The sequence below is a fragment of the Chiloscyllium plagiosum genome, chromosome 9, assembly GCF_004010195.1.
Source record: "Chiloscyllium plagiosum isolate BGI_BamShark_2017 chromosome 9, ASM401019v2, whole genome shotgun sequence".
Lineage (NCBI taxonomy): Eukaryota > Metazoa > Chordata > Chondrichthyes > Orectolobiformes > Hemiscylliidae > Chiloscyllium > Chiloscyllium plagiosum.
Window position 1 is genome coordinate 102,398,728 of NC_057718.1, and position 24,765 is coordinate 102,423,492.

At 42.8% G+C, this 24,765-nt stretch overlaps 1 protein-coding gene across 1 annotated transcript in view; it reads right to left on the reverse strand.

The window, feature by feature from the left end:
• Window positions 1-273: 273 nt before the first annotated feature.
• The window catches only part of plek (pleckstrin), a 45,719-nt gene continuing 21,227 nt past the window's right edge, over window positions 274-24,765 (reverse strand). Inside the window, exons 2-9 of the mRNA XM_043696658.1 lie at window positions 18,101-18,256; window positions 14,968-15,149; window positions 12,629-12,720; window positions 8,711-8,895; window positions 3,778-3,882; window positions 2,801-2,884; window positions 1,481-1,556; window positions 274-648 (exon numbers count right to left, since the gene is read on the reverse strand). Of these exons, the coding sequence (XP_043552593.1) occupies window positions 509-648; window positions 1,481-1,556; window positions 2,801-2,884; window positions 3,778-3,882; window positions 8,711-8,895; window positions 12,629-12,720; window positions 14,968-15,149; window positions 18,101-18,256 (1,020 nt within the window). The 3' untranslated portion in view covers window positions 274-508. The remainder of the gene's footprint in view (window positions 649-1,480; window positions 1,557-2,800; window positions 2,885-3,777; window positions 3,883-8,710; window positions 8,896-12,628; window positions 12,721-14,967; window positions 15,150-18,100; window positions 18,257-24,765) is intronic.

Genomic DNA, 24,765 nt, shown 5'->3' on the forward strand with positions numbered 1-24,765 from the left:
GGAAGTGAAAATCAGCCTGTAATTGTCTCTCTTCAGCTAGAGAAATATTCACTAGTTACCAAGAGACAATAAGAGAAATTGCTGGAAAAGCTCAGTAGGTCTGGCAGCATCTGTGGAGAGAAACCAAAGTTAACGTTTCAGGTCCAGTGACCCTTCTTCAGTATCCTAAACAATAACCTAAGCAAAAGCTCAGAGTTATTGTTTAGGATACTGAAGAAGGGTCACTGGACCTGAAACGTTAACTTTGGTTTCTCTCCACAGATGCTGCCAGACCTACTGAGCTTTTCCAGCAATTTCTATTTTTGTCTCTGATTTACAGCATCCACAGATCTTTCGGTTTTTATTTAGTAATGAGTTACTAAGACACTGCTTTAGCCATTGTGCGTATACATCTAGTTGTTTATATCACTGCTGCCAGCAATAAAGAGTTGACTATTTATTTTGAGAGCTAGTTAATGTCTTTAAAGTTCCGGAGAATCAACAATGTGGTATTTGCTTGGCTCCATTTTTATTTCCCGGTACTTGCTACACTTTTAATAACCTTTATCCACTCAGTGAGCTCTTCCCGTGTTGCAGCCTGGATCAGGTAGTGCACTTCATCTGATGTGATGATTTCAAAGAGATTCCCCTTAACATCAGATTTCTTTCCTGTAAAGAAAATTCTTGGCATGAAATAATTGGTGATTAAACTCGATACAGACCACGAAACCATTATCTCCACATCCAAAAACCCAAAACAGATAAACACGGCAGTGCACCTACTGAGTTCAGGCCCTTTGGAAAAGACTTTGCTTTTAGCTCAACAGAGTTTTTTTAACCAAAGGGTCCAAACGGACTATAATGGACCCAAGCACCGAAAGTATCCCTTATCAACAAGCCAGCTGTTCTGAGATTTTTGGATAAAGGATTGCTGGCCTATATCAAAAAGAAATCATCAAGACCTTACTGGCAATAATGTGTCCTCCATCAAGCAAATTCGGTAAAATACATAGAAACATCGAAAATAGGAGCAGGAGTAGGCCTTTCGGCCTTTCAAGCCTGCTCCCCCATTCGATTTTATCATGGCTGATAATCCAACTGAGTCCCCCCTTAAATAGATTAGGAGGGCTATGAAGACTGGATCAGGTCAGAGAGATTGTGTAGGGGCTTCAGGAAGTTACAGAAATAAGAAGGAGTGTAGGGGCTGGAGGGGGTTACAGAGGTCGGGAGGGGTGTAGGGGGCTTAAAGGGGTTACAGAATTAAGGTAGATTTTAGGGGAGGGAGGAGTTTATGGAATAAGGGCAGATTGTAGGGACTGGAGGGGGCTACAGATATTTAAAAGGGTCAGGGAGGGATTGAAACCAAGGAGGAGAATTTAGAAATTGGGGTGTTGATGCCTTAAATCAGATTACTGCTTGGAAATTACTTATAGGCATTCTTCTTGGTGGGTTTGTAACCTGGTATCAGGGTCCCCTATTTCCGATAAAGAAGGACACTTACCATCTGAAAGACCATCAGTCGCTGTCACTACACAACTCCGCAAGTGAATGGAACCAAGAGGCTGGTCCTGATCATCCTGTGGAGGCAACAGAATAGAAAACAGAGTCAATACATTCCACCCCTGGGACTGGCCTCTTAATGGATCATGTCAGATTGGCACAACAGTAAATAAGGAGGAGGGTTAGTAACCAGTGAAATGTCAATTTAATGCAATTGCTGAAAGAACCAGGCATGCAATGAGGATAGAAAAATGCAGCAAGTTATTAGGCTCTGGAATGAGCTGCATTGAAAGGATGGTGGGAGGAGATTCAGTGGAAACATTCAGAAAGGATTTTGATAAATACTGTACTTGACAGGATAAGATTTCCCAGAGATTAGGGGAAGTGGGATTGATGCAACAATTCTACCAAGGAGTAGGCACAGGCGCAATGGAAGAATGGCCACCTTCTGGGCTGTCCTGGGATCTAAGAACTCGAGCGTGATGTCTCCAAAACGACATCTGTCTGCTTTACCATCGCTTGTATCTCGTGGCCTGGTGGCATTGATTAGAATAGATTCCCTTCAGTGTGAAAATAGACCCTTCGGCCCAACAAGTCCACACTGACCCTCTGAAGAGTAACCCACCCAGACCCATTTCCCTCTGACTAATGCACCTAACACTATGGGCAATTTACCTAACCTGCACATCTTTGGACTGTGGGAGGAAACCGGAGCACCCATAGGAAACCCATGCAGACGTGGGGCGAATGTGCAAACTCCACACAGACAGTCAACCGAGATGGGAATCGAACCTAGGACCCTGGTGCTGTGAGACAACAGTGCTAACTACTGAGCCACCGTGCCGCCCAATAGGCTCAGGATAGCATGTGAGCTGCTGAAGCCTGTACCAACGTGGAATAGCTGAGCAGTTTCTGCCGGGCTGGACAGACTTTGTTTCTCTGAATGAGTCTCGGTGACCCACCTGGAACAGGGCGGAAACCCTTCCATCTCCAGCTGGCAGAAACAAGAATTAAAGACACTAACACACCATTTTTATTGAATGGTGGAGGAGAGAGCAGGTTCGAAGGGCCGAACGGCCCACTCCTGATTTCAAGGGAGCAAGACGCAAACCGTGCACAGGCACAGTTCCTTCAGATAAGTTGTCAGGGTGGGGTTGCAGGAAGGGATAGGCATTGGAGCAGTGGGAGTAGTGCCCAGGAGGAGGCTCAGAGAAGGACAAAGGCTGATGGAACGCAGCAGGAAAGGATGGTTAGTACATGCTTCGTCCGAACTGGTGGGGGAGCAGAAGGTGCAGCGAAATGTCTGCAGGGGACTGTGTACCGCTGCTGGGTCGTAGTAATGCAGGTAGGCAGGATCATCGTGCAGAACAAACTTTCGGACTTTCCAGTTCTTCCTCCGGTGACCCTGTTGGAGAGGAAAGATGATGGCATCAATACCCTCAGCCAAAACTTCCACCTGAACAAATGTGAACACTTAGGGTCATCATGTCCACACTGACCATAATCCCAAACACAGTTAACGATCCAAGTCTGATAGACTTTCCTTCAGATCCAAAGGGGATTGGGAAAGTTGCAGCTTTGATACGGTTAAAAAAAGGCGAAGGAGGAGCAAGTGGAATAGATGGGAAAGGTGAGCCAGTGCAAAAGGGAAGGCTGGAGCTAAAGGTAGCAAAGAAGTGATAGAAATGTGGAATAGGTGTTAATGGTAGGTGTTAATAGATCAGAAAGAAAATTGCAGGAAAAACTCAGCAGGTCTGACAGCATCTGTGGAGAGAAATCAGAGTTAACATTTTAGGTCCAGTGATTCTTCTTCAGAACTGGAGAAAATCTGCTTCAGAAAATAGATCAATTCTGCTGAGAGCAAACCCATACAAACAAGATGACAAAACTCTTCCTGCCATCACTCCCAGTGCAATGCATGCACGTGTGTGTGTGTATATATATATATATATATATATATATATATAACTTACCCTCACCCACACAGGTGCACAAACACAACACACACACTCCCCCACACCTCTGCCAGACACACACTCACACTCTCACAGATAGGCACTCACACATGCACACACAGACAGGTACACACACACACACAGACAGGTACACACACACACATACATACACAGTTTGCTAGTGTCTACTTGTAGCAGTAGAGAGTTGCACTAAAACAAATCAACTATGGTACAATACTGTTGTTCATCTCATGGTTTCACACTTTTATTCCACAGAACAGTATTGCTGTCTCTTCACCCCTGGACTCTCAAATGACCCAGGTCCAAGTCCTGTCTTACTCACCTGCTTCAGCAAACAGCCCTGTTTCACAATGACTCCTCGAAACTCCTCTTTTAAAATGTCTTCGTCGTCACCTGAGCTTCCTTCACTGAAAAAGCCGCTGTCAGCCTGGAAGGTGGAGGAAATGCCTGCAGTGAGACACAACAAACACCCTCCCAACATAAGGAATATTCAAATTGCACTGAACTGGTCGAGACACATCTTATTTTTGCTGGTTGTATGAGCAGCATAACTGCGTATAGCTGGAACTGATTATTGAGTCATCAGATACAGAAACAGATCCTTGTTGGAACGGTACCTGCATCTACCACTTCCTCTGGCAGTTCGTTCCACATACGAATCACCCTGTGTGTGTCAAAAAGCTGATTCTCAGGTCCCTTTTAAATCTTTCTCCTCTCACCTTCAAAATATGCCCCTAGTTTAGAACAGCCCCACCCGAGGTAAAAGACCTTTACTATTTACCTTATCTATGCCCCTCATGATTTTTAAAATCACTATAATGTCACCCCTCAATCTCCTATGCTCCAGAGAAAAAACTTCCAGCCTATCCAGTCTCTCCTTGTAACTCAAACCTTCCACACCCGGCCATATCCTGGTAAATCTATTCTGAACCCTCTCCAGTTTAATAATATCCTTTCTATGACAGGGTGACCAGAACTGCATGCAGTACTTCACAAGAGACCTCATTAGCATCCTGTACAACCTCAACATGATGTCCCAACTCCTATACTCAAAAGGTCTGAGCAATGAGGGCAAGTGTGCTAAATGCCTTCTTAACCACCGTGTCTATCTGTGACACAAATTTCAAAAAACTATGTGCCCGAACCCCCTAGATCTCTGTCTTCTACAACACTACCCTGGCCCTACCATTGACTGGACATAAGTCTTGTTCTTGTTTGTTTTACCAAAATGCAATATCTCACATTTATCCAAATTAAACTCCATCTGCCACTCCTGAGCCCATTGGCCCAATTGATCAAGATCTCTCTGTGATCTTAGATACTTTCTTCAATGTCATCCTGAAACATACCAACCACACCTCCTAACCTCACAATCAAATCATTTACATAAATTACCAACCCTGCACCAATCCCTGTGGATCAGGAGATTCCTGGGGAGGCAATGGCCTAGTAGTATTATTGCTAAATTATTAATTCAGAAACTCAGCTAACCTTCTGGGCACCCTTACTGACATTGTGAGCTACAGCCAAAATTGAGAGAGCTGTCTCACAGGCTAGTCAAGCAACAGCCTGACACAGTCATACTCACAGAATCACAGAAAAGTGTTGGAAGGTGTCATCCACAGTGCTGTCCAGCAGCACCTGCTCAGCAATAACCTATGCAGTGACGCCCAGTTTGGCTTTTGCCAGGGTCACTCAGCTCCTGACTCATTACACCTTCATTCAAGTATGGGCAAAAGAGCTGAATTCCACAGCTGAGGTGAGAGTGACAGCCCTTGGCATCAAGGCTGCATTCGACAGTGTGGCATCAAGGATTAGATTAGATTCCCAACAGTGTGGAAACAGGCACTTCAGCCCAACAAGTCCTCACCGACCCTCCGAAGAGCAACCCACCTCTCTCTGACTAATGCAGCTAACACTATGGGCAATTTAGCATGGCCAACTCACCTGACTTGCACAACTTTGGACTGTGGGAGGAAACCGGAGCACCCGGAGGAAACCCACACAGACACGGGGAGAATGTGCCCGAGTAAAACTGGAGTCAATGGGTATCAGGGGACAAACTCTCCACTGATTGGTGTCATAGCACATAGGAAGATAGTTGTGGTTGGAAGTCAGTCATCTCAGCTCAAGGACATCTCTGGGTAGTATCCATGGCCCAACCATCTTCAGCTGCTTCACCAATGACCTTCCCTCCATCATAAGTTCAGAAGTGGGGATGTTCGTTGATAATTGCACCATATTCAACATCATTCCTGACTCCTCAGATACTGAAGCAGTCCATTTTCAAATGCAACAAGATCTGGACAATATCCAGGTTTGGATTAACAAGTGGCAAGTAACATTTATGTCACACATATACCACGCTGCGACCATCACCAATAACAGACAATCAAACCACCGCCCCATGATATTGAATGGTCTCACCATCACTGAACCACCCACAATCAATATTCTGGGTGTTTCCAGTAACTCAACTGGACTCACCACATAAACACAGTGACTCCAAAGAACAGGTCAGAGGCGAAGAATACTGTAGCAAGTAACTCACCTCCGGACTCCCCCTGTCTCTCCATCATCTAAAATGCACAAGTCAGGAGTGTGATGGGATAATTCCCACTTGCCTGGATGAATGGAGTTCCAACAACATTCAAGAAGCTTAACACCATCCAGAACAAAGCAGCTGCTTCATTGGCACCACATCCACAAGCGTCCACTCCCTCCACCACTGGCACTCAGTAGCAGCAGTGTGTACTATCTACAAGATGCACTGCAGCAATTCACCAAAGATCCTTAGATAGCAACTTCCAAACCCACGACCACTTCCATCTAAAAACACCACCACCTACAAGCTCCCTTCCAAGCCACCCACCATCTTGACTTGGAAATATATTGCCGTTCTTTCACAGTCGCTGATCAAAATCCTGGAATTGCCTCCCCAAGGGTATTGGGGGATCTATCTACAACAGGTGGACTGCAGTGGTACAAGAAGGCAGCTCACCCCTCCTTCTCAAATGGCAACTAGGAACAGGCAATAAATGCTGGACCCAGCAACTGTGCCCACATCCCACAAATGAATGAAGAAAAAGACTGGATGCTGGTCACAGGCATCCAGTCCGAGAAACAACCCTCCACCACCACCCTCTGTCTCCTACGTTTCCTGAAGAAGGGCTTATGCCCGAAACGTCGATTCTCCTGTTGCCTGGATGCTGCCTGACCTGCTGTGCTTTTCCAGCAACACATTTTCAGCTCTGATCTCCAGCATCTGCAGCCCTCACTTTCTTCTCCTACTTTCAAGCCAATTTTGTAGCCAATTTGTAAGCTCTCCCTGAATCTCTTGGATCTAACTTCATTAATTAGCTGACCATGCGAAAACTTATCATTGGCTTTAGTGCCTGATCCAGTGAATGGAGATTGGAAGGGGGAGGGAGAGAGAGAAAGGGGGGGAGAAGGGGGTAGGGGGCAATGCCCTTTTTTTGCTGCTAAACTGCCTCTTCTTATCTGCTCTGATACCACATCAGGATGTTTTTCTGAGGCAGCTAACATTTCCTAACATTTCAGTGTTCAAAGTGACTAGTGTCGAAGGACTTCTGCACCGTCAGAGACCCTGTCTTTTGGAAGACATGCCTGGAGACTTCACCTGGAGTTGTTGTGAATTGTACCGTGAACAACAGGAAGAAAGGAGTGTCTCTTTGGAGCAAGTGTGGTGTAGATTCACTAGAAGGAGACCTGGGTCAGTGATCTTTTAAATCAATTCACTCGGGGGATGTTATTACAAACTTCTCAAACAGGTGGAACTTAAACCTGGGCTCCTAGTTCAGAAGTAGGGACACTACCACTGCACCACACAAGCCCTTCAGCCAGGATTGTTTTCCCTGAGATTTAGGAGGCTCAAGGAGGATTTGGTTCAAGTTTTCAAAACACGAAGAAAAACAGAGAGGGTCGATGGAAATCCACTATTTCTGCTGGTTGGGCAGAGGTGTCTAGAACTGACGTTTCAAGCTGAATTCCTGAACATTAAAATTCAGAACTGACATGAGGAAACACCTCTTCACACAAAAAGTGATTGGTAATTTTGTAAAAAAAAAATAAAGACCTGCAGATGCTGGAAATCAGAAACAAAAACAGCAAAAGCGATGTAAACTTTTTGGGTCCACCGACCCTTCTTCAAAATTCTTCTGATTTCTGCTTTCTCTCCCAGATTCTGCCAAGGCTGCTGAGATTTTCCCACAATTTCTGTTTTTGTTAGACTATTTTGGACCTCTTCTTCCAACAGCTATTGATGCTACGTCAACAGTTAATTTTAAATCAGAGAGACTGATGGGGTAAGGGCAGCCATACGGGGTTAGGTCACAGATCAGCCATGATCTCACTGAATAGTGGAACAGACTTGAGGGGCTGAATGGCCTACTCAAGATTCAAAAGGGGCAACATTTTTCACACTGAAGGAATAATCTGCCAGGGTAAGTGGTAGACTGGTACAATTACAACATTTAAAATACATGTGGACAGGTACATGGATAGGAAAAGGTTTAAAGGGATATGGGCCAAATGCAGGCAAATGGGACTAACTCAATCTAGGAAATCTGGTTGGCATGGACGAGTTGGGCTGAAGGGCATGTTTCAATGCTGTACAACTCTATGACCCTAAAACAACTTATCTCAGTGATGTGTGTGAACAAATTTGTGTACATTTCCAAACTGACTAAAATACTATTCACCCTGTGGAAATTCAACAAAGATTTTAACTATACTCTGATAATTGCAAGCATTTTTCTTGCCATGGAGAAAAGTAAAACTACTTGCTCCAGTTGGTGTGATGATATCAAGGCACAGGCAATGGGGATAAGGCAGGGGAATGGATAATTTGAAAAGCTCTCCACAGATGCTACCAGATCTGTCGAGTTTCTCCAGCATGCTTTGTCTATCTGATCTCCTGCACATGTACTATTTTATTTTTATTCACATGTCAGCACAAGCCTAAGAGACTAGGATCTGTCCCTCCAGGCTGTATCCTTCTATTCCTGTATATGTGAAGATGTTACAGAACCCATGTTACAGATTGTTGATGCATGAATGATTTCAAACATTTCTGTTAAGACTCCCTTTTAAACCCCCACCCACCCCATCCAAGGTAGTACATAATCCAAGCAGAGAAAGGGCATTCGTCTTTCATCCAAACAGAACCATTGATTTCAGACACACCACAAAAACAAGATAATGGAATGAAAGACAGAAATCTTCTGAGCTCTTACGAAATAATAATATGCATTGGAGTCATCAATAAAGCAGTTTTCAGCGATGCGCTCAGCTGCTGATTTGGCCTTCTCTTCAGCTGGCTGAACATAACCATCACAAACAAGGGCTGCTGCCAGCATCATTCCCTCTCGCCGATTCCTGACAAAGTTAGATGACAGCAACCAATCAATCACAGAGGCACCTGCAATAATAACGCAAAAAAAATCACTTTGTGTTCTTTATTCTAGGGATGCAAGCAACACAGGGGCAAGGTTTTATTTCATACCCACCCATAATTGCTCCTAAGATCGTGGTAGGACAGTCAATCACTTATTGCAGGATTGGAGTCTAGATTAGGAAGGGGTTGGTATCTCAGAGGCCCAGGCAAACATTCATGGCATTGGGGTTCAAATCCTACCATGGTAACTGGTGGAATTTAAATTTAATTGGTAACATTTGTAAAAGAAGGTTCATCTGAGCAATAGCAATCATGAAACTTCCATCAATTATTGTTAAAACAAAAACATCCAGTTCACTAATGTCCTTTGGAGAAGGAACGCAAATCTGCTGTTTCCACATGGTCTGGCCAACGAGTGACTCGAGACCCACAGCAATGTGGGTGACTCTTAACTGATGTCATCAACATAGAGTCATAGAGTCATAGAGATGTACAGCATGGAATCAGACCCTTCGGTCCAACCTGTCCATGCCGACCAGATATCCCAACTCAATCTAGTCCCACCTGCCAGCACCCAGCCCATATCCCTCCAAACCCTTTCTATTCATATACCCATCCAAATGCCTCTTAAATGTCTACCTGCAACTCCACTTTCGTACTAACTGTACCTCTTATGCTCGCATCCAAATCTTTTATGTAAATGACAAAAAGTAGAGGACCCGGCGCCGATCAACTGAGTAAAACTCAGTTTGAAGGGTAATTAGGGATGTGAAACAAATATTGATCTTGTTTGCAATGCCCACATACTATGAAAGAATAAAACGTAAACACTGATCAATTCATGAACCTTCACATGAATTATGTGAGAGACAAGACTTTAATACAGATCACCAGATTTATCACAACATGCAATAGTGAGGTTTGAGTTCTTGTTTATATTTATTCACGGGCATTGCTGCTGGGTCAGCATTTAGTGCCCATTCTAATTATCTTGAAGAAGGTGGTGGTGAGCTGCCATCTTGAACTACTGCATTCCTGAGGGTCCACATTATCCTGCTATCTAAGTGACTTGTCAAATAGAGTCATAGAGTCATACAGGGTGGAAACAGACCCTTCAGTCCAACTAATCTATGCTGAACATTATCCCCAAACTAAAGCAGTCCCACCTGCCTGCTCCTGGCCCATATCCCTCCAAACCTTTCCTATTCATGTACTTATCCAAATGCCTTCTAGATGTTTTAATTTTACTTGCATCCCCACTTCCCTCAGGAAGTTCATTCCACAAGAGAACCAGCCCCTGTGTAAAAAAATTTGCCCCCATGCCTATTTTAAAATCTTACTATTCTCACCTTAAAAATGCGCCCTTGAGTCTTGAAATCCCCCATCCTAGGGAAAAGACAGCTACCATCTATACCTCTCATTATTTTATAAACTTCTATAAGGTTTCCTCTCCTCCTTGTAATCTTAATGGTTTCAAAGCCTTATTAACATGCACATTTATCATATACACATATCTTCCATTGAAATCAATATCCATTTTTCTTTGATTAGCTCAAATAAATTTATTAGCCTACATATATACACTGACATAGACTCCACAACAGAGCATATTGTATCTATGTAGTTTTCCATTGTTCAGATTTTTCCATCAGAGACAACGTTATTCTATTTGCCACTCACTCTGAGGAGAGATGCAATCTGTGTCACAGATTTGCCCTATCCTGATGCCAGTTTGAATCTGGTGCTAAATTAAGGGGGATCTACAGGAACCCAGCAACAGTGACATCATCAAGCAAGCTAACGACCAATGGCATTAATGTATTCTCGCTGACAGCAAATCAAGAACCGATGATTATCTTCCACTTTTTATACATTTTATAGAAGGCAAAATAAATGCTTAGACAATGCACAGAAGAAAATGAAATATCACATTTTTCTTTTTACACGACTTTTTAAAAATACACTTTATTACTTTGGAATACCAGGCAATTCGCATCAAACTGGAAAAAAAACAATTGATCTCCCTCAAGTGTACAATTATTTGTCGAAGGCCAGAACAGTTGGACAGAAGTGGTTACGATTTTGCATACAATTATATCTCACTAACAAGGAGAATGTAAAAGCGACATTAAAAGGGAAGTTACATCCACTTTGTTGGCAAAAACAGTAAGAGAGACTGTGATCTGAATGGTGGCAGTTTAGGGAAATGTGAGAAGCAATGAGAGCTGGGTGTCATGGTGGAACAGTCACTGAAGGTTGGTATGCAGGTGCGGCAGGCAGTGAGGAAAGCTAATGGCATGCTGGCCTTCATAGTGAGAGGATTTGAGTATTGGAGTAGAGATGTCTTGCTGCAGTTAAACAGGGCATTGGTGAGGCCATATCTTGAGTATTGTGTGCAGTTTTGGTGTCCTAGTCTGAGGAAGGACATTCTTTCTATTGAGGGGGTCCAGAGATGGTTCACCAAACTGATTCCCGGGATGGCAGGAGTGACATATGAAGAAAGACTGAGTCAATTGGGCTTCTACTCACTGGACTTTAGAAGAATGAGGGTGGATTGTATAGAAATGTATAAAATACTGATGGAACTTGACAGGCCTGATGCATGAAGAATGTTCCTGATGCTAAGGAATTGCAGAACTAGGGGTCATAGTCAAAGAAGAAGGGGTAAGCCATTCAGGACTGAGATGAGGAAGAACTTCTTCAGAGAATTGGGAGCCTATGGAATTCTCTCCCACAGGAAGCTGTTGGGGTCAGTTTGTTAGATATATTCAAGAAGGAGCCGGATGTGGCCCTTGCGGCTAAAGGGATTAAGGGATATGGGGAGAGGGCGGGTGTGGGATAATGTGATTGCATGATCAGCTAGGTGTAGGCTTGAAGGGCCGAACAGCCTGCTCCTACACCTATTTTCTATGTTTCTACACTCTCATCAGGACAGTGACTTCTGAGGATCATTGTTTGTGGGGACTTCATCAGAACATCCTGTGGTCCCTTACGGTAGTCAGGTTCCTGAAGAAGGGCTTATGCCGATTCTCCTGTTCCCTGGATGCTGCTTGACCTGCTGCGCTGTTCCAGCAACACATTTTCAGCCCTTACGGTAGTCAGTCCATTGTAAAGTGTGAACAAGTTGAAAGACAAAGACATTTTTCATATATTCACTGCAACACCACAAATTCATCTTTTTGTGAGACAAACAGTCCATTTGTGAGCAAACTGAGTTACACAGGGGTCTTCTTGGACATCTCAAAGTTCCAATGACACAAAGGTTTGGGCAGGCCCCCCTGTGATTTGAATTCTCCTGACTTTACTGCAGTAAAACATACCCCAAGACACTCTGCAGGAGGGATTATTAAAATCCAACTCCAGGACATCTAACAAAAATCAGGACAAGTAACCAAAAGCAAAGAGGAAAATGCTGAGGAGTACCTTAAAGAAGGAAAGGGAGGTTGGGGAATTAAGAGATAGAATCTCAGGATCCAATCACCTTTAGGCAGGGTTAACAACGCTGGAGTGATTACATTTGGGGATGTGCAAGAGATCAAAATCAGTAGAATGCAGAGATGACAGAGGGTTGTAGGGCTGGAGAACATTACCAGAGATTGTAGAGTGTTAAAACAAGAGTGAGAATTCTAAAATGGTGGCGTTGGCAGATAATATAGGTCAATGAGAACAGGGATGATGGGTGAAGGGGACTTGGCATGGGCAAGGATATGGGCAACAGAACATTGTTACACAACACAAACAGCAAGTAATCATTTACCTGCAAAGCAATGATTGAAAACTTTCTTGTCTTTTTGCAGTTTCAGTTCTTTGACTCCGGTCTCAGGGTCCTTCATAGAAAGATATAAAGCACTAAAGTGTGGGGAAAAGAAATCAGATTTCTAAAATTAGGACAGTCTCTTTGTCATTGCAAACAACATTAAACAAGAGTTTGAAGCTGTTTTAAGAGGTTTATTGATAGGTATGTATTTAGTATGAAAGCAAAATAGTTCCTCTCATGGTGCTCTTGAGTAAAGGTGAATAAATAAAGCAACAAAACTGAATGGGGAATGCCAGAATAATTACAGTTTTGCTTTTGAAGAGTGATGACTTCCACTTGAGAAACATTTATTTCCTCTTAGACTAATTAATTGTTTCTCACAAACTTGCACTCACCAATGCACACATACACCCACATGTACTTTCCAGCCAGCTACTTGAATGAAAAGAGCATTAATATCAAGAATTACCATCTCACATCTAGCACAAGAGACAGAATTGGGGGAATGGGCAGAATGTGACCAATGGTGTTCCACAGGAATCTGTCTCAGGGCCTCATAGTATTTATTAATAACTTAGACCGAGAAGGAGAGGACACAGATTTGTGGTGAATGACAGAAGAAACAACAGCATGAGGTTTAGGCACCAATCTGGAATGCACTACTTCATGTTGTGTTGGAGATTCAATCCAGGCATTCCAGAGGGATTTGGATTATTATGTGAAGAGGAAGAGAAGAGGAGAGGTTCGTGAACCGTTGTAAATTGCACATTGAGAGGCAATGGGCTGAATGGTCTCCTCCAATGCAATTTTATAATTCTGGAAGCCACATATCCAATTTTGTAAATGAGACAAAAGTGGCTGACATTGTAAACTGTAAATATGAAAGTGTAACTCTATCAGTATGGTACTAATAGAGAACTGAATGAACAAAACAGTAGTCAAAAGGATTCCATGTTAACAAATGTCAAGTCACCTACTCTGGGCCCAAGAAGGATGCAACATCAGACCATAAGACATAGGAGCAGGAATTAGGCCATTCAGCCCATCGAATCAGCTCTGCCATTCAATTATGGCTGATAAGTTTCTCAACCCCATTCTCCTGTTTTTTTCCCCATAACCCTTAATCCCCTTGATACTCAAAAACCTATCTACCTCAGTCTTAAATATACTCAATGACCTGGCCTCCACAGCCTTCTGAGGCAAGGAATTCAATAGATGCAAGAAGTTTCTCCTTATCTCCTAAATTGGGAAACATTAGAAACAGGAATGATTCAAAGCAGCATGGTTCCAGCAAGACAGATCATTCAAATCTCACAAAGAGGCACAGAAAATAATCACAAAGGCTACTGAAATGTTGTTCCTTAAATCAAAAGGATGGTAATACAAGAGGATAGAAACCACAGAAATCTCACCAAACAGACAGAGGCTGTTCAGCCCATCATATCGCCAGTGGCTACCCGGTCTACACCCACTTTCCAGTGGTTGCTCTGTAGCCTTGCAGATTGCAACACTCTGAATCCAGTGGTAACTGACCTCTCCTCTGGGAGAAACAGGTCTTTCCTGTCCTGTCTGTCCAAGCCCTTTGACATTTTGTACACATTGAGTACATCCCTCCTCCTGCTCTCTTCTAAGGAAAACTCTATCCAATCGTTGACTAGGATAATGAAAGTGAGTGCTGTCGTGTTGATCAGGACAGGTTTAGTTTGCATAGATGTGGAGGTGCTGGTGTTGGACTGGGGTGGACAAAGTTAAAAATCACACAACAACAAATAAACCTGTTGGATTATAACCTGGCGTTGTGTGATTTTTAAACCGAGTTTGCACAGACCAGTGATTTAATCATGGATGATGTGGTTTTCAGTCCAAACTACGACAATCAGGTAAACCTATTTTACTGCCTCAACTGGGGGTGAGGATGTGCCATATTTTCTTCTGATGTTTACTGACAGGATATACAGGGTCAAGTGCGTAGTGAATGGTTGGAATGATTACAAAATGTCACACAACACATGTCAAAGGAGCAGGTATTTGGTTTGGTAAGATATCGGATTTGAGCACATAATTTAAGGATTAAGGCAGACACAGTTAATTCTGTTCATCTCATTATCATAGGTGACCTTCATGCCCATATGGGCACCATTATTGATAAGGTTTCTCCAGCCATATTCTTAACCATGTCCTTCCACACATGTCCAATCACCGCCCAAGTACAAGAAAACTGACGTCTCAAAGATTTCAGACTCTCATTTGAACAGTAACAATTTTGCGACAGGTCAAATAGGACCAAATACACAGAAGCAGTAGACAGAGAAATATAGATCAAGTGAATCCTTTTGTACCCCAAGTTTATATTTTCAGGCAACTTGATAGACTTCCTCGTTGACTTGCGTGCAAACTTCTGGCCACCTTCAATACATTGAATCGCTCTCTTCACGTCTTTCACCCAAGCATCACGTTCTTCCAGGTGGGAAGCTTGCAGATAATGGTCCTGATTCTTTGCTGTGTGTAACTTAAAAACAAACTGGGAGAAAGAAGGATAAGGAAATATAAAATGGAGTAAAGAATAAAACCAAGACAGAAGAAGTTAGGAGTATGGGAAATCCACTTGGCACTTTCAGCTTGCTCTGTCAGTCACTAAGCGTGTGCTGACCCGATTACACCACATTCTCGATTCTCCTCATAAATAAACTTTCACTACCTTTGCTTATTAAGAAATGATTTATTAATTTTCATTAAAATCAATTTTTTTTTATTAATTTCTTCATGACAGGGAAAAGTACTAGAAGAGGAAAGGTGGAAACTGTTGTTTGTGTTAAGCTTTAGATTTATAACAAAATCCTCGTACACCTCTGAAGATCTTTTGGTGTCAAATTCAACATATGGATATCAGTCTGTTAAACACAGACTTCTCCACAGTGATCACAATTGTGATCTGGGGGACTTGCTGCATGCAAGAAGGGTGTAAGGAAATTCCATTTCAAAAAGGAATTGAATATATAATTGAAAAAGAAAAACTTGCAGGAGAGAATGGGGAATTGGACATTATTTATTTCTGCTTCAAAGATGGGCGAAAGTTCAGGATTGAATTCCAACACAGGTCCTGAAGGTAAAAAGGTACTGCGCTTATCTGCTTCACTGTTCAATGCCACTTATAAAAACACACAATAGAGGATAGCTTTTTAAAAATGTTACTAATATAATTTACTTGCAAATATACATACTGCAATGGAACCTGGGGTTTCACAGCCTTTTTTTTAGTTTAGTGCTGAATGGAAAAGGAAACAAAAAACTAAAATTGAAACTCTTTGAAACCAAATGAAATTTGCAGAGCCATCTAAACTTAAATTGCCCGGTCATGCAGTTAAAAATAGAAAACATGAAGTCTGGATTTCGGAAATACAGTTAGACAGCATGAAACCAGACCCTTCGGCCCAACTTGTTCAAGCTGACTAGGTTTCCTAAACTGAATAGCGAAAAGGGTTACCTCAGATTACAACAGGATCTTGATCAGATGGGCCAATGGGCTGAGGAGTGGCAGATGGAGTTTAATTTAGATAAATGCGAGGTGCTGCATTTTGGGAAAGCAAGTCTTAGCAGGACTTATACACTTAATGGTAAGGTCCTCGGGAGTGTTGCTGAACAAAGAGACCTTGGACTGCAGGTTCATAGCTCCTTGAAAGTGGAGTTGCAAGTAGTTAGGATAGTGAAGAAGTTGTTTGGTATGCTTTCCTTTATTGGTCAGAGTATTGAGTACAGTAGTTGGGAGGTGATGTTGTGGCTGTACAGGACATTGGTTAAGCCATTCTTGGCATATTGCGTGCAATTCTGGTCTTCTTCCTATTGGAAAGATGTTGTGAAGCTTGAAAGGGTTCAGAAAAGATTTACAAGGATGTTGCCAGGATTGGAGGGTTTGAGCTACAGGGAGAGGTTGAATAGGCTATGGCTGTTTTCCCTGAAGTGTCGGAGGCTGAGGGGGTGACCTTATAGAGGTTTACAAAATCATGATGGGCATGGATAGAATAAGTAGACAAAGTCTTTTTCCTGGGGTGGGGTAGTCCAGAACTAGAGGGCAGAGGTTTAGGGTGAGAGGGGAAAGATATAAAAGAGACCTAAGGGGCAACTTTTTCACACAGAGTATGTGTATGAGCTGCCAGTGGAAGTGGTGGAGGCTAGTACAATTGCAAAATTTAAAGGCATTTGGAGGGGTATATGAATAGGAAGGGTTTGGAGGGATATGGGCCGGGTGCTGGCAGGTTTAGGATATCTGGTCGGCATGGACAAGTTGGACTGAAGGGCCTGTTTCTGTGCTGTACATCTCTATGACTATGACTTTATAACTAGTCCCATTTGCCCACAGCCTTCTAAACCTTTCCTATCCATGTAACTGTCTTAATGTCTTTTAAAATGTTGTAATTGTACTCACCTCTACTAGTTCATCTGGGAAATTGTTTGTAAAAACACCACCCTGAGTGAAAACGTTATCCCTCAGGTTCCTTTTAAATCTTTCCCCTCTCACCATAAACCTATACCCTCTAGTTTTGGACTCCCCTACCTTTGGGAAAACACATTTGCTATTCACATAATCTATGCCTCTCATGTTTTTATAAACCTCCAGAAGGTCACCCTTCAAATTTCTACGCTTCTGGGAGAAACATCCCAGCCTCTGTTTATAACTCATACCTCCAGTCTCAGTAACATCCTTTTAATGAGATAAAGGAAATTAAGATGACTATCACTGCTTTAGTTCATAAAGGAGTCAGTTGACCAGAAGCAGCCATACCGTACACAGTGTGTGATGTACAATTTGGATAGATAGATAAAAAACTACATTCTAATCAACCTGTTCCAAAATGTTATTACACACCTCTAGAACAGGTGGGACTTGAACCCATGCCTCTGAAGTAGGGAAATTACCACTGCACCACAATAGCCCTCTAGATAGCTCAAGTCTGACGAGAGCAGAACAGAGGGCAGTCTGCAGCACTGCGCTGTGTGGGTTTTTGTGGAACTTGGGCTGGTTGTTGGAGCTGCTGATCGATGAGAGTTGGTAGCTGAATCGTCGAGATGAAGGGGCTGGAATTCCATCTGAAGAAGGTTGGAACTTTGAAGGACTTTGCAGTAGAGCCTTACGTCATACACACTGAGGTGGGCTGCCCTGAAAATCCACGAGATCTGTCTTTGACACATTTGCTATTTCACATGTAATTGATAGTTTTTATTGACTGCAATATGTCTGGTAATTCCTGTTTAATTGATGTTGATTTTAGCTCAATTGTTAAAGTTTTAAAAAGTGAAATATTGTCCAGTGGTTTTCCCTTTGCGGTCATTTGGCAAATTGGGTTCTTTTGGTTTGTGGTTCCATGGGGGCCAGATTAAAAACACCTAGTACGTTTTATCATAATTTTTTTAACAATTAATATTTACAAACAACCCGTCCCCATAAAAATACAATGACCAGTGGGATTTACCCACCATTCTCTTGATGTAGTCTGTACACGGAGATGTAATCGAACTTCCCTTCAGTGGAATGACTCCTTTGGGACTCCCATCACCTTTTTTACTGTAAAATTCAAACGTATCTTCTAAAAGAACAACCCAAACTGCCTTCCAGGTATTGAACATGTTTCCCTAGAACAGAAAGGAAAGAAAATATCAGATTAGGAAGAGTTATTAACGCTCGCAGTGACTTCCCAATGACTACCATAAACACTGACATCGGAGAAGCCGCTTTATTTGGATTGCCAGACTTCTGAACCTCAAGACCAATATTGCTCACTGTCACTGGGTCAAAATCCTGGAATTCCCTCCCTAATGATATTGAGAGTTAACCCATAGCAGGTGGACTGCAGTGGTTTAAGTAGGCAGCTCACCACCACCTTCTCAAGGGGCAACTAGGGACGGCAATAAATGCTGGCCAACCAACTTCACTCACATCTGACAAATGAATAATAAAAAAAAACAGGATCCTTCATAGGAAAAGCATTTCATTAGAGTGCAGAGGAAACCCATCATGCTTACGCCAACTCAAAACAAACTATTTAAGATAGCTCTCCGTGTAAAGGATTGTAACAAAGGTGTGTACCTAACACGTGCCATAACAGCTCCAGGCTACAGAACAGATTGTCAGTGTAGCTTGGAGTCTTACCAGCCCTACAATGGGGTCACTTTGGTTCTGGTGACTAAAAGATGCCTGTCTGTTGCAAGTTTAGATGCTGCAAGCCATGAAGGGGAGAGTTACTTTTCATTCAGTAATATGCAGAAGGACTGAACAAGCTAAATTTGCTAATTCCGAAAACTCTGGACTACAGATAGGAGTCAACAATTGAGCCAGAGATTGGTGTAGCTCTCAATAATCAGTGAAGTAGCAATGGTACCAGTAAAAGCAGTTCTGGAACTGTTAAATACAAACAATTATCTTTATACACCGGCTTCACTTCTAGGACACCAGCACGCTGGAATTCCCTCTTAAACCTCTTTCCCTTCTCTACCTGTCTATTTTTCAAGACATTCCTTAAAACCAACACTCTGACTAATTTGTTAGCCCCATATTCTTATCTGCCTATTGGAAAAATGTTGTGAAACTTAAAAGGGTTCAGAAAGGATTTATAAGGATGTGGTCAGGGTTGGAGGGTTTGAGCTATAGGGAGAGGCTGAATAGACTGGGGCTATTTTCCTTGGAGCGTCGGAGGCTGAGGGGTAACCTTAGAGGTTTATAAAGTCATGAGGGGCATGGGTAGGGTAAATAAGATCTTTTGCCTGGAGTGGGGGAGTCCAGAACTAGAGGGCATAGGTTTAGGGTGAGAGGGGAAAAATCTATTTGGGACCTATGGGGCAACGTTTTCATGCAGAAGGTGGTGCATGTATGGAATGAGCTGTCAAAGGAAGTGGTGGAGGCTGGTACAGTTACAACATTTAAAAGGCATCTAGATGGGTCTATGAATAGGAAGGGTTTAGAGGGATATGAGCCAAATGCTAGCAAATGGGACTCGATTAATTTAGGATATCTGGTTGGCATGGACGAGTTGGACCGAAGGGTCTGTTTCCGTGTTATACATCTCTATGACTCTATGCATGTTCCCGCAAAGTGCCTTGGCAGTGTTTACTGCAGTGCAGTCATTATGTAAATGCAAGGTCTTGCTGTTATTTTGAATTTGTCAATCATCTGCTTTGCAAACGCAGCTGTATTCTATTGTGCAAAATGCTTTCAGACAATTTGGTATGAGATTAGGATACTTAAAATTGTTTTAATTTTGCAATGGTTGTCAATCTGAAAATTAAATACTTTGTAAAATCTCTTTATTTTGAAAGGAAGGATCAGCCATGATCCTATTGAATGAGGAGCATGCTCAAGGGGCTAAGTGACCTACTTCTGTTCCTGTTTCTTCTGGTCTTATGATCTTAAGGATTAAAATGCCAAATGTGAATGAACTGGGTTGGGTAAATGTTTTCTAATAAGCTTTCCTGGTGAGGACATGAAAACCGATAGCCAGGGCTACAGGTGTATATGTGTGCAGAAGGTACAACACTTGTCCATTTACCTCCTCTCTCTTCAACATCTAAGACTCCAGACACACCTTCCAGATGAAGCAACAAAGCCAACTTGTACTTCTCTCAATCCAATCAATTGCATTGGCTACTCAAAGTTTGGGTTCCTTTAGACTGAGGGGACTGCTTTGTAGAACACCTTTTCTCTGGTCAATAGGAATGACCCTGACTTTCCCATTTGTTACCATTTCAAGAAACCTCCTTGTTCCCATGTTGACCTTTCCATCCCAGGCTGCTGCAGTTTTTGAATAAAGCTCAATGTGAGTTGGAGGAACAACACTTCATTTTCCATTTGGGCATTTTATAGCCCTAGGACTCAATGTTGAATTCCACTAATTTGCAGCATGACCTCCTTCCTCCAGGGAAGCTTTCTTACAATACCCCACTTCTGGGGCTATGTCTTGTTGACTTTGCTGTCAGCAGAGTGATTCATTTTCTCCATTTCACACCGAACATTAAGACCTATTTTACATCACAGCCATGATGTGGAGATGCCAATGTTGGACTGGGGTGGACAAGGTCAAAAATCAAATGACACCAGGTTACAGTCCAACAGGTATATTTGAAATTGCAAGCTTTTGGAGCTCAGGCTCCTTCCTCAGGTAGGGTATGATAGAGAGGTATAAGACACAGTGTTTATAAGCTCGGAGAAAGTGAGGTCTGCAAATGCTGGAGATCAGTAATATGGTGCTGGAAAAGCACAGCAGGTCAGGCAGCATCCGAGGAACAGGAGAATCCAAGTTTCGAGCATAAACCCTTCATCAGGAATGTGGTTATGCTCAAAACGTCAACTCTCCTGCTCCTTGGATGCTGCCTGATTGGTTGTGTTTTTCCAGCACCATACTTTTTGACAGTATTTATACGTAAAAAGGTAACAACTTTATAACTATAGCCCTTGTTGAATCCTTTAAACCATTAGGAGGTAGACTGCTGAGAAATTTGATGTCTATGTCTATCTGCACAATTTTCTTGGCGATCGTCTCTACTTTGAGCCAACAGTTCGTGCTATCGATCATAGCTATAATGTGGATGTGCCGGAGTTGAACTGGGGCAGACAATGTCAAAAATCAAAAGACACCAGGTTATAGTCCAACAGGTTTATTTGAAATTGAAATATACTTCTCTACCATACCATGTCTGAGGAAGGAGCAGCGGTTCAAGAGCTTGCAATTCCAAATAAACCTGTTGGACTATAACCTGGTGTCTTTTGATTTTTGACCTATTTTACATCTCTATCTCTCTTTTACCAACATTAGTACTCCTTTTGTCTTTTGCTCCAGGCACTCTGTTCCACTATCACTCCATTCTCCCTTTGTCAAAAGCAGAAAAACTCCATTTTCTGGCCCCTTTCAGATCTGAAGAAGAATCTTATCATATTCAAAGCATTAATTCAGTTTCTCTCTCCACGCATGCTACCTGACCTGCTGAGTTTCTCCAGCGGTTTCTATTTTAAAACTGGTGCCTTCTCCTAGTTAAGTGGACAGAAAGTCAACAGGGGGTCCATGTCCAAATTGCTGATATGTGATCCACACAAAGAAAGCTGAAGTAACACACCATCCTGCTCCAAGAAAGCCTATCTCAATCTGAAAGTCTTTGTCTGTTATCATCATGTCAACTGTGGGTAAATTATCTCCTTTATCTTTTCCTATAAATTTGGTGTCCTATGATCCTGCCCCACTAGTTACCCAATGAAGGTGCAGCACTCAAAAAGCTTGTACTTTCAAATAAACCTGTTGGACTATAACCTGGTGTTGTGTGATTTTTAACTTTGTCCACCCCAGTCCAACAGCAGCACCTCCACATCATGGTTTCTTTGTTTCAGCAGCACATTCCCTTGAGCGATCCTAAGCACAAGTGCAAGAATTGTGGCAGAATGTCTAGCCTTCGGTGGACTGCAAATATCAATCTGGGGATGAAGAGGAATAAGTCTGACAACCAAATTGGAAGGTCTTAGCGTCATTGTTGTAGCAGCCTCCTGGCTGTTAAAACACAGGTATATTGCTAATTTGGCGATACCGCAAGGAATGATGGGTACATTAGCTAAGTAATACTCTAAAATCACAAAAACCCACACAGCAGACACAAGGGAAATGCAGCAGCCAGGTACTAATGACCTTAGTAGAATGTAAAGGCAACAGTTACCCTGGACAGACATGCTCCCAACAACCTCTCCACTAAACAAAGGAGGGCCCAGACAGAAAGGCAAGGGTCCTGCTATACAAAAAAACTAACAGTAACATGGTATTCAAATGATTGACTATTGTTTCAAACTATTGTCTATCTCCCTGATTGGCCAGAACTACAGAAAGATCCAGAAAATCATCTGAAAGGTATAAAAACAGCATTCACCTGCAGAGCTTGCTCTTGGAATCTTCTGAGGCCTTCTGAGGAAACCAGCATGGCAAGAGGCAGAGATCCTCTGACCATCCAGAGAAAGAGCGAGAGAGAGCGAGAGCGAGTGAGAGAGAGCGAAAACGCGAAGAAGAAAGCAGCTTCCTAGACCCAGCACCAGAGCCAGACAGAGAAAAAGCAAGTGCGTAAATCTACAGGAGACTCAGGAAGTATTGTAACCTTAAGGGGCCAAATAGTATTAAAAATTAGTTTACTATTAAAGATTATTGTAGCTTTGTTTCCAATAAAGTTGGGATTGTTTTGTATTGGTACTGACTTGTGTTCGTATTGATTTGACCGTTTCGGTATTCTGGGACACTTGGGCAAATTCATTCATAACATTTTGGTCAGAGTTGTCTTAAGTTGTTTTAAGGAGGGATGAAACAACATGGTGCTGAACAGGCTGCACCATTCATCAGAGCAAACATATTCACTTCAGCCACTTTCAGAAGCTTCTGGACATTGGAGAGCAGGATAAAATATGGGCGAGATCTTATAGCAGGCAAAGGAAGCACCACTCTGAACAATTCACTCTGGAGCTTTGATAATGACTTCAAGACCTGGGAGAAACTCTCATTGCAAAGCCAAATAAAAAGCTGTGCCGCCTCCCTCAGAAACAGGCGCATCTCACAGAGAGAAGAAAAGCACAGGGAGTGAAAATCTCCAGCCAGCAACTCAACCTGAGTCTGACGTTTCCTCGCCTGTTTGCAGCAGTACATTCTGGGCACTAGGCAGCCTGGACATTTATCTATAGCCCCATTGCAAACTGCCAAAGCCAAGACATGAACACAGTCACCCTCACTTCATCTGGGAAGACAGACAGGATGCTTGAATCGCCTTGATAAATTACAGCCAGCTATGCTTAAAATTCTAGAGAGACAATGATTGGACAGTCTTGTAGCTAATGAGGGAAGAGGCACATGCACTGACTGCAAATTAACAAGTCGAACACACTGGGTCAACAAAATCCCACGCGTTACATTTCAAACTCTTGCAAATGATGATTTCTGTTCTTCCAGGCTAACCCCGCTGTGTTGTTTGCTGTTGATGGACTGTTACAGCTTCATTGAACACTGGGAAGGATTCCACGTTTCACCAGATTAGGAATCTCTAGCTGCAGATCACTCCAGCCCTGAGCTTGCCGACCTACAGTGACTCTCAGATCAAAAATGTCTCCACTTTTAACTTCCTAATCACTCCACGGCCTTACCCCTTCCTAATTCTTTAATCTTCTCCAGCCCAGCAAACCTCCAGGATCTCTGCTCTCCTCCAGTTTTGGGCACTGTGGACTTTAATGCCCTTTCTACTGCCTGTACATTAAAATTCTCTCTGAAAACTTGTCTGTTTCTTCACTGCTTTCTCACAATATACACCATAAAACCTACCACTTTGATCTCACTGTAGATAGCCTATTCCTAATGTCACCTTGTGTGGTTTGCAGTTAAATCATGCTTTTGTAAAACACATTAGTAAGGTCCTAGGGATTGTTGCTGAACAAAGAGACCTTGGAGTGCAGGTTCATAGCTCCTTGAAAGTGGAGTTGCAGGTAGATAGGATGGTGAACGCGGTTTTTGATTAGATTAGATTACTTACAGTGTGGAAACAGGCCCTTTGGCCCAACCAGTCCACACCGACCCTCCGAAGAGCAACCCACCCAGACCCATTCCACTACATTTACCCGTTCACCTAACACTACGGGCAATCTAGCATGGCCAATTCACCTAACCTGCACATCTTTGGACTGTGGGAGGAAACCGGAGCACCCGGAGGAAACCCATGCAGACACGGGGAGAATGTGTAAACTCCACACAGACAGTTGCTCGAGGCGGGAATTGAACCCAGGTCTCTGGCGCAGTGAGGCAGCAGTGCTAACCACTGAGCCACCGTGCCACCCACTGGTATGCTTTCCTTTATTGGTCAGAGCATTGAGTATAGGATTTGGGAGGTCATGTTGTGGCTGTAGAAGACATTAGTTAGGCCAGTCTTGGAATATTGCATGCAATTCTGGTCTCTTTCCTATCGGAAGGATGTTGTGAAACCTGAAAGGGTTCAAAAAAGATTTACAAGGACGTTGCCAGGTTCGGAGAGTTTGAGCTATAGGGCGATGCTGGGCAGGCTGGTACTGTTTTCCCTGGAGCGTCAGATATTGAGGGGTGACCTTATAGAGGTTTATAAAATCATGAGTGGTATGGATAGGGTAA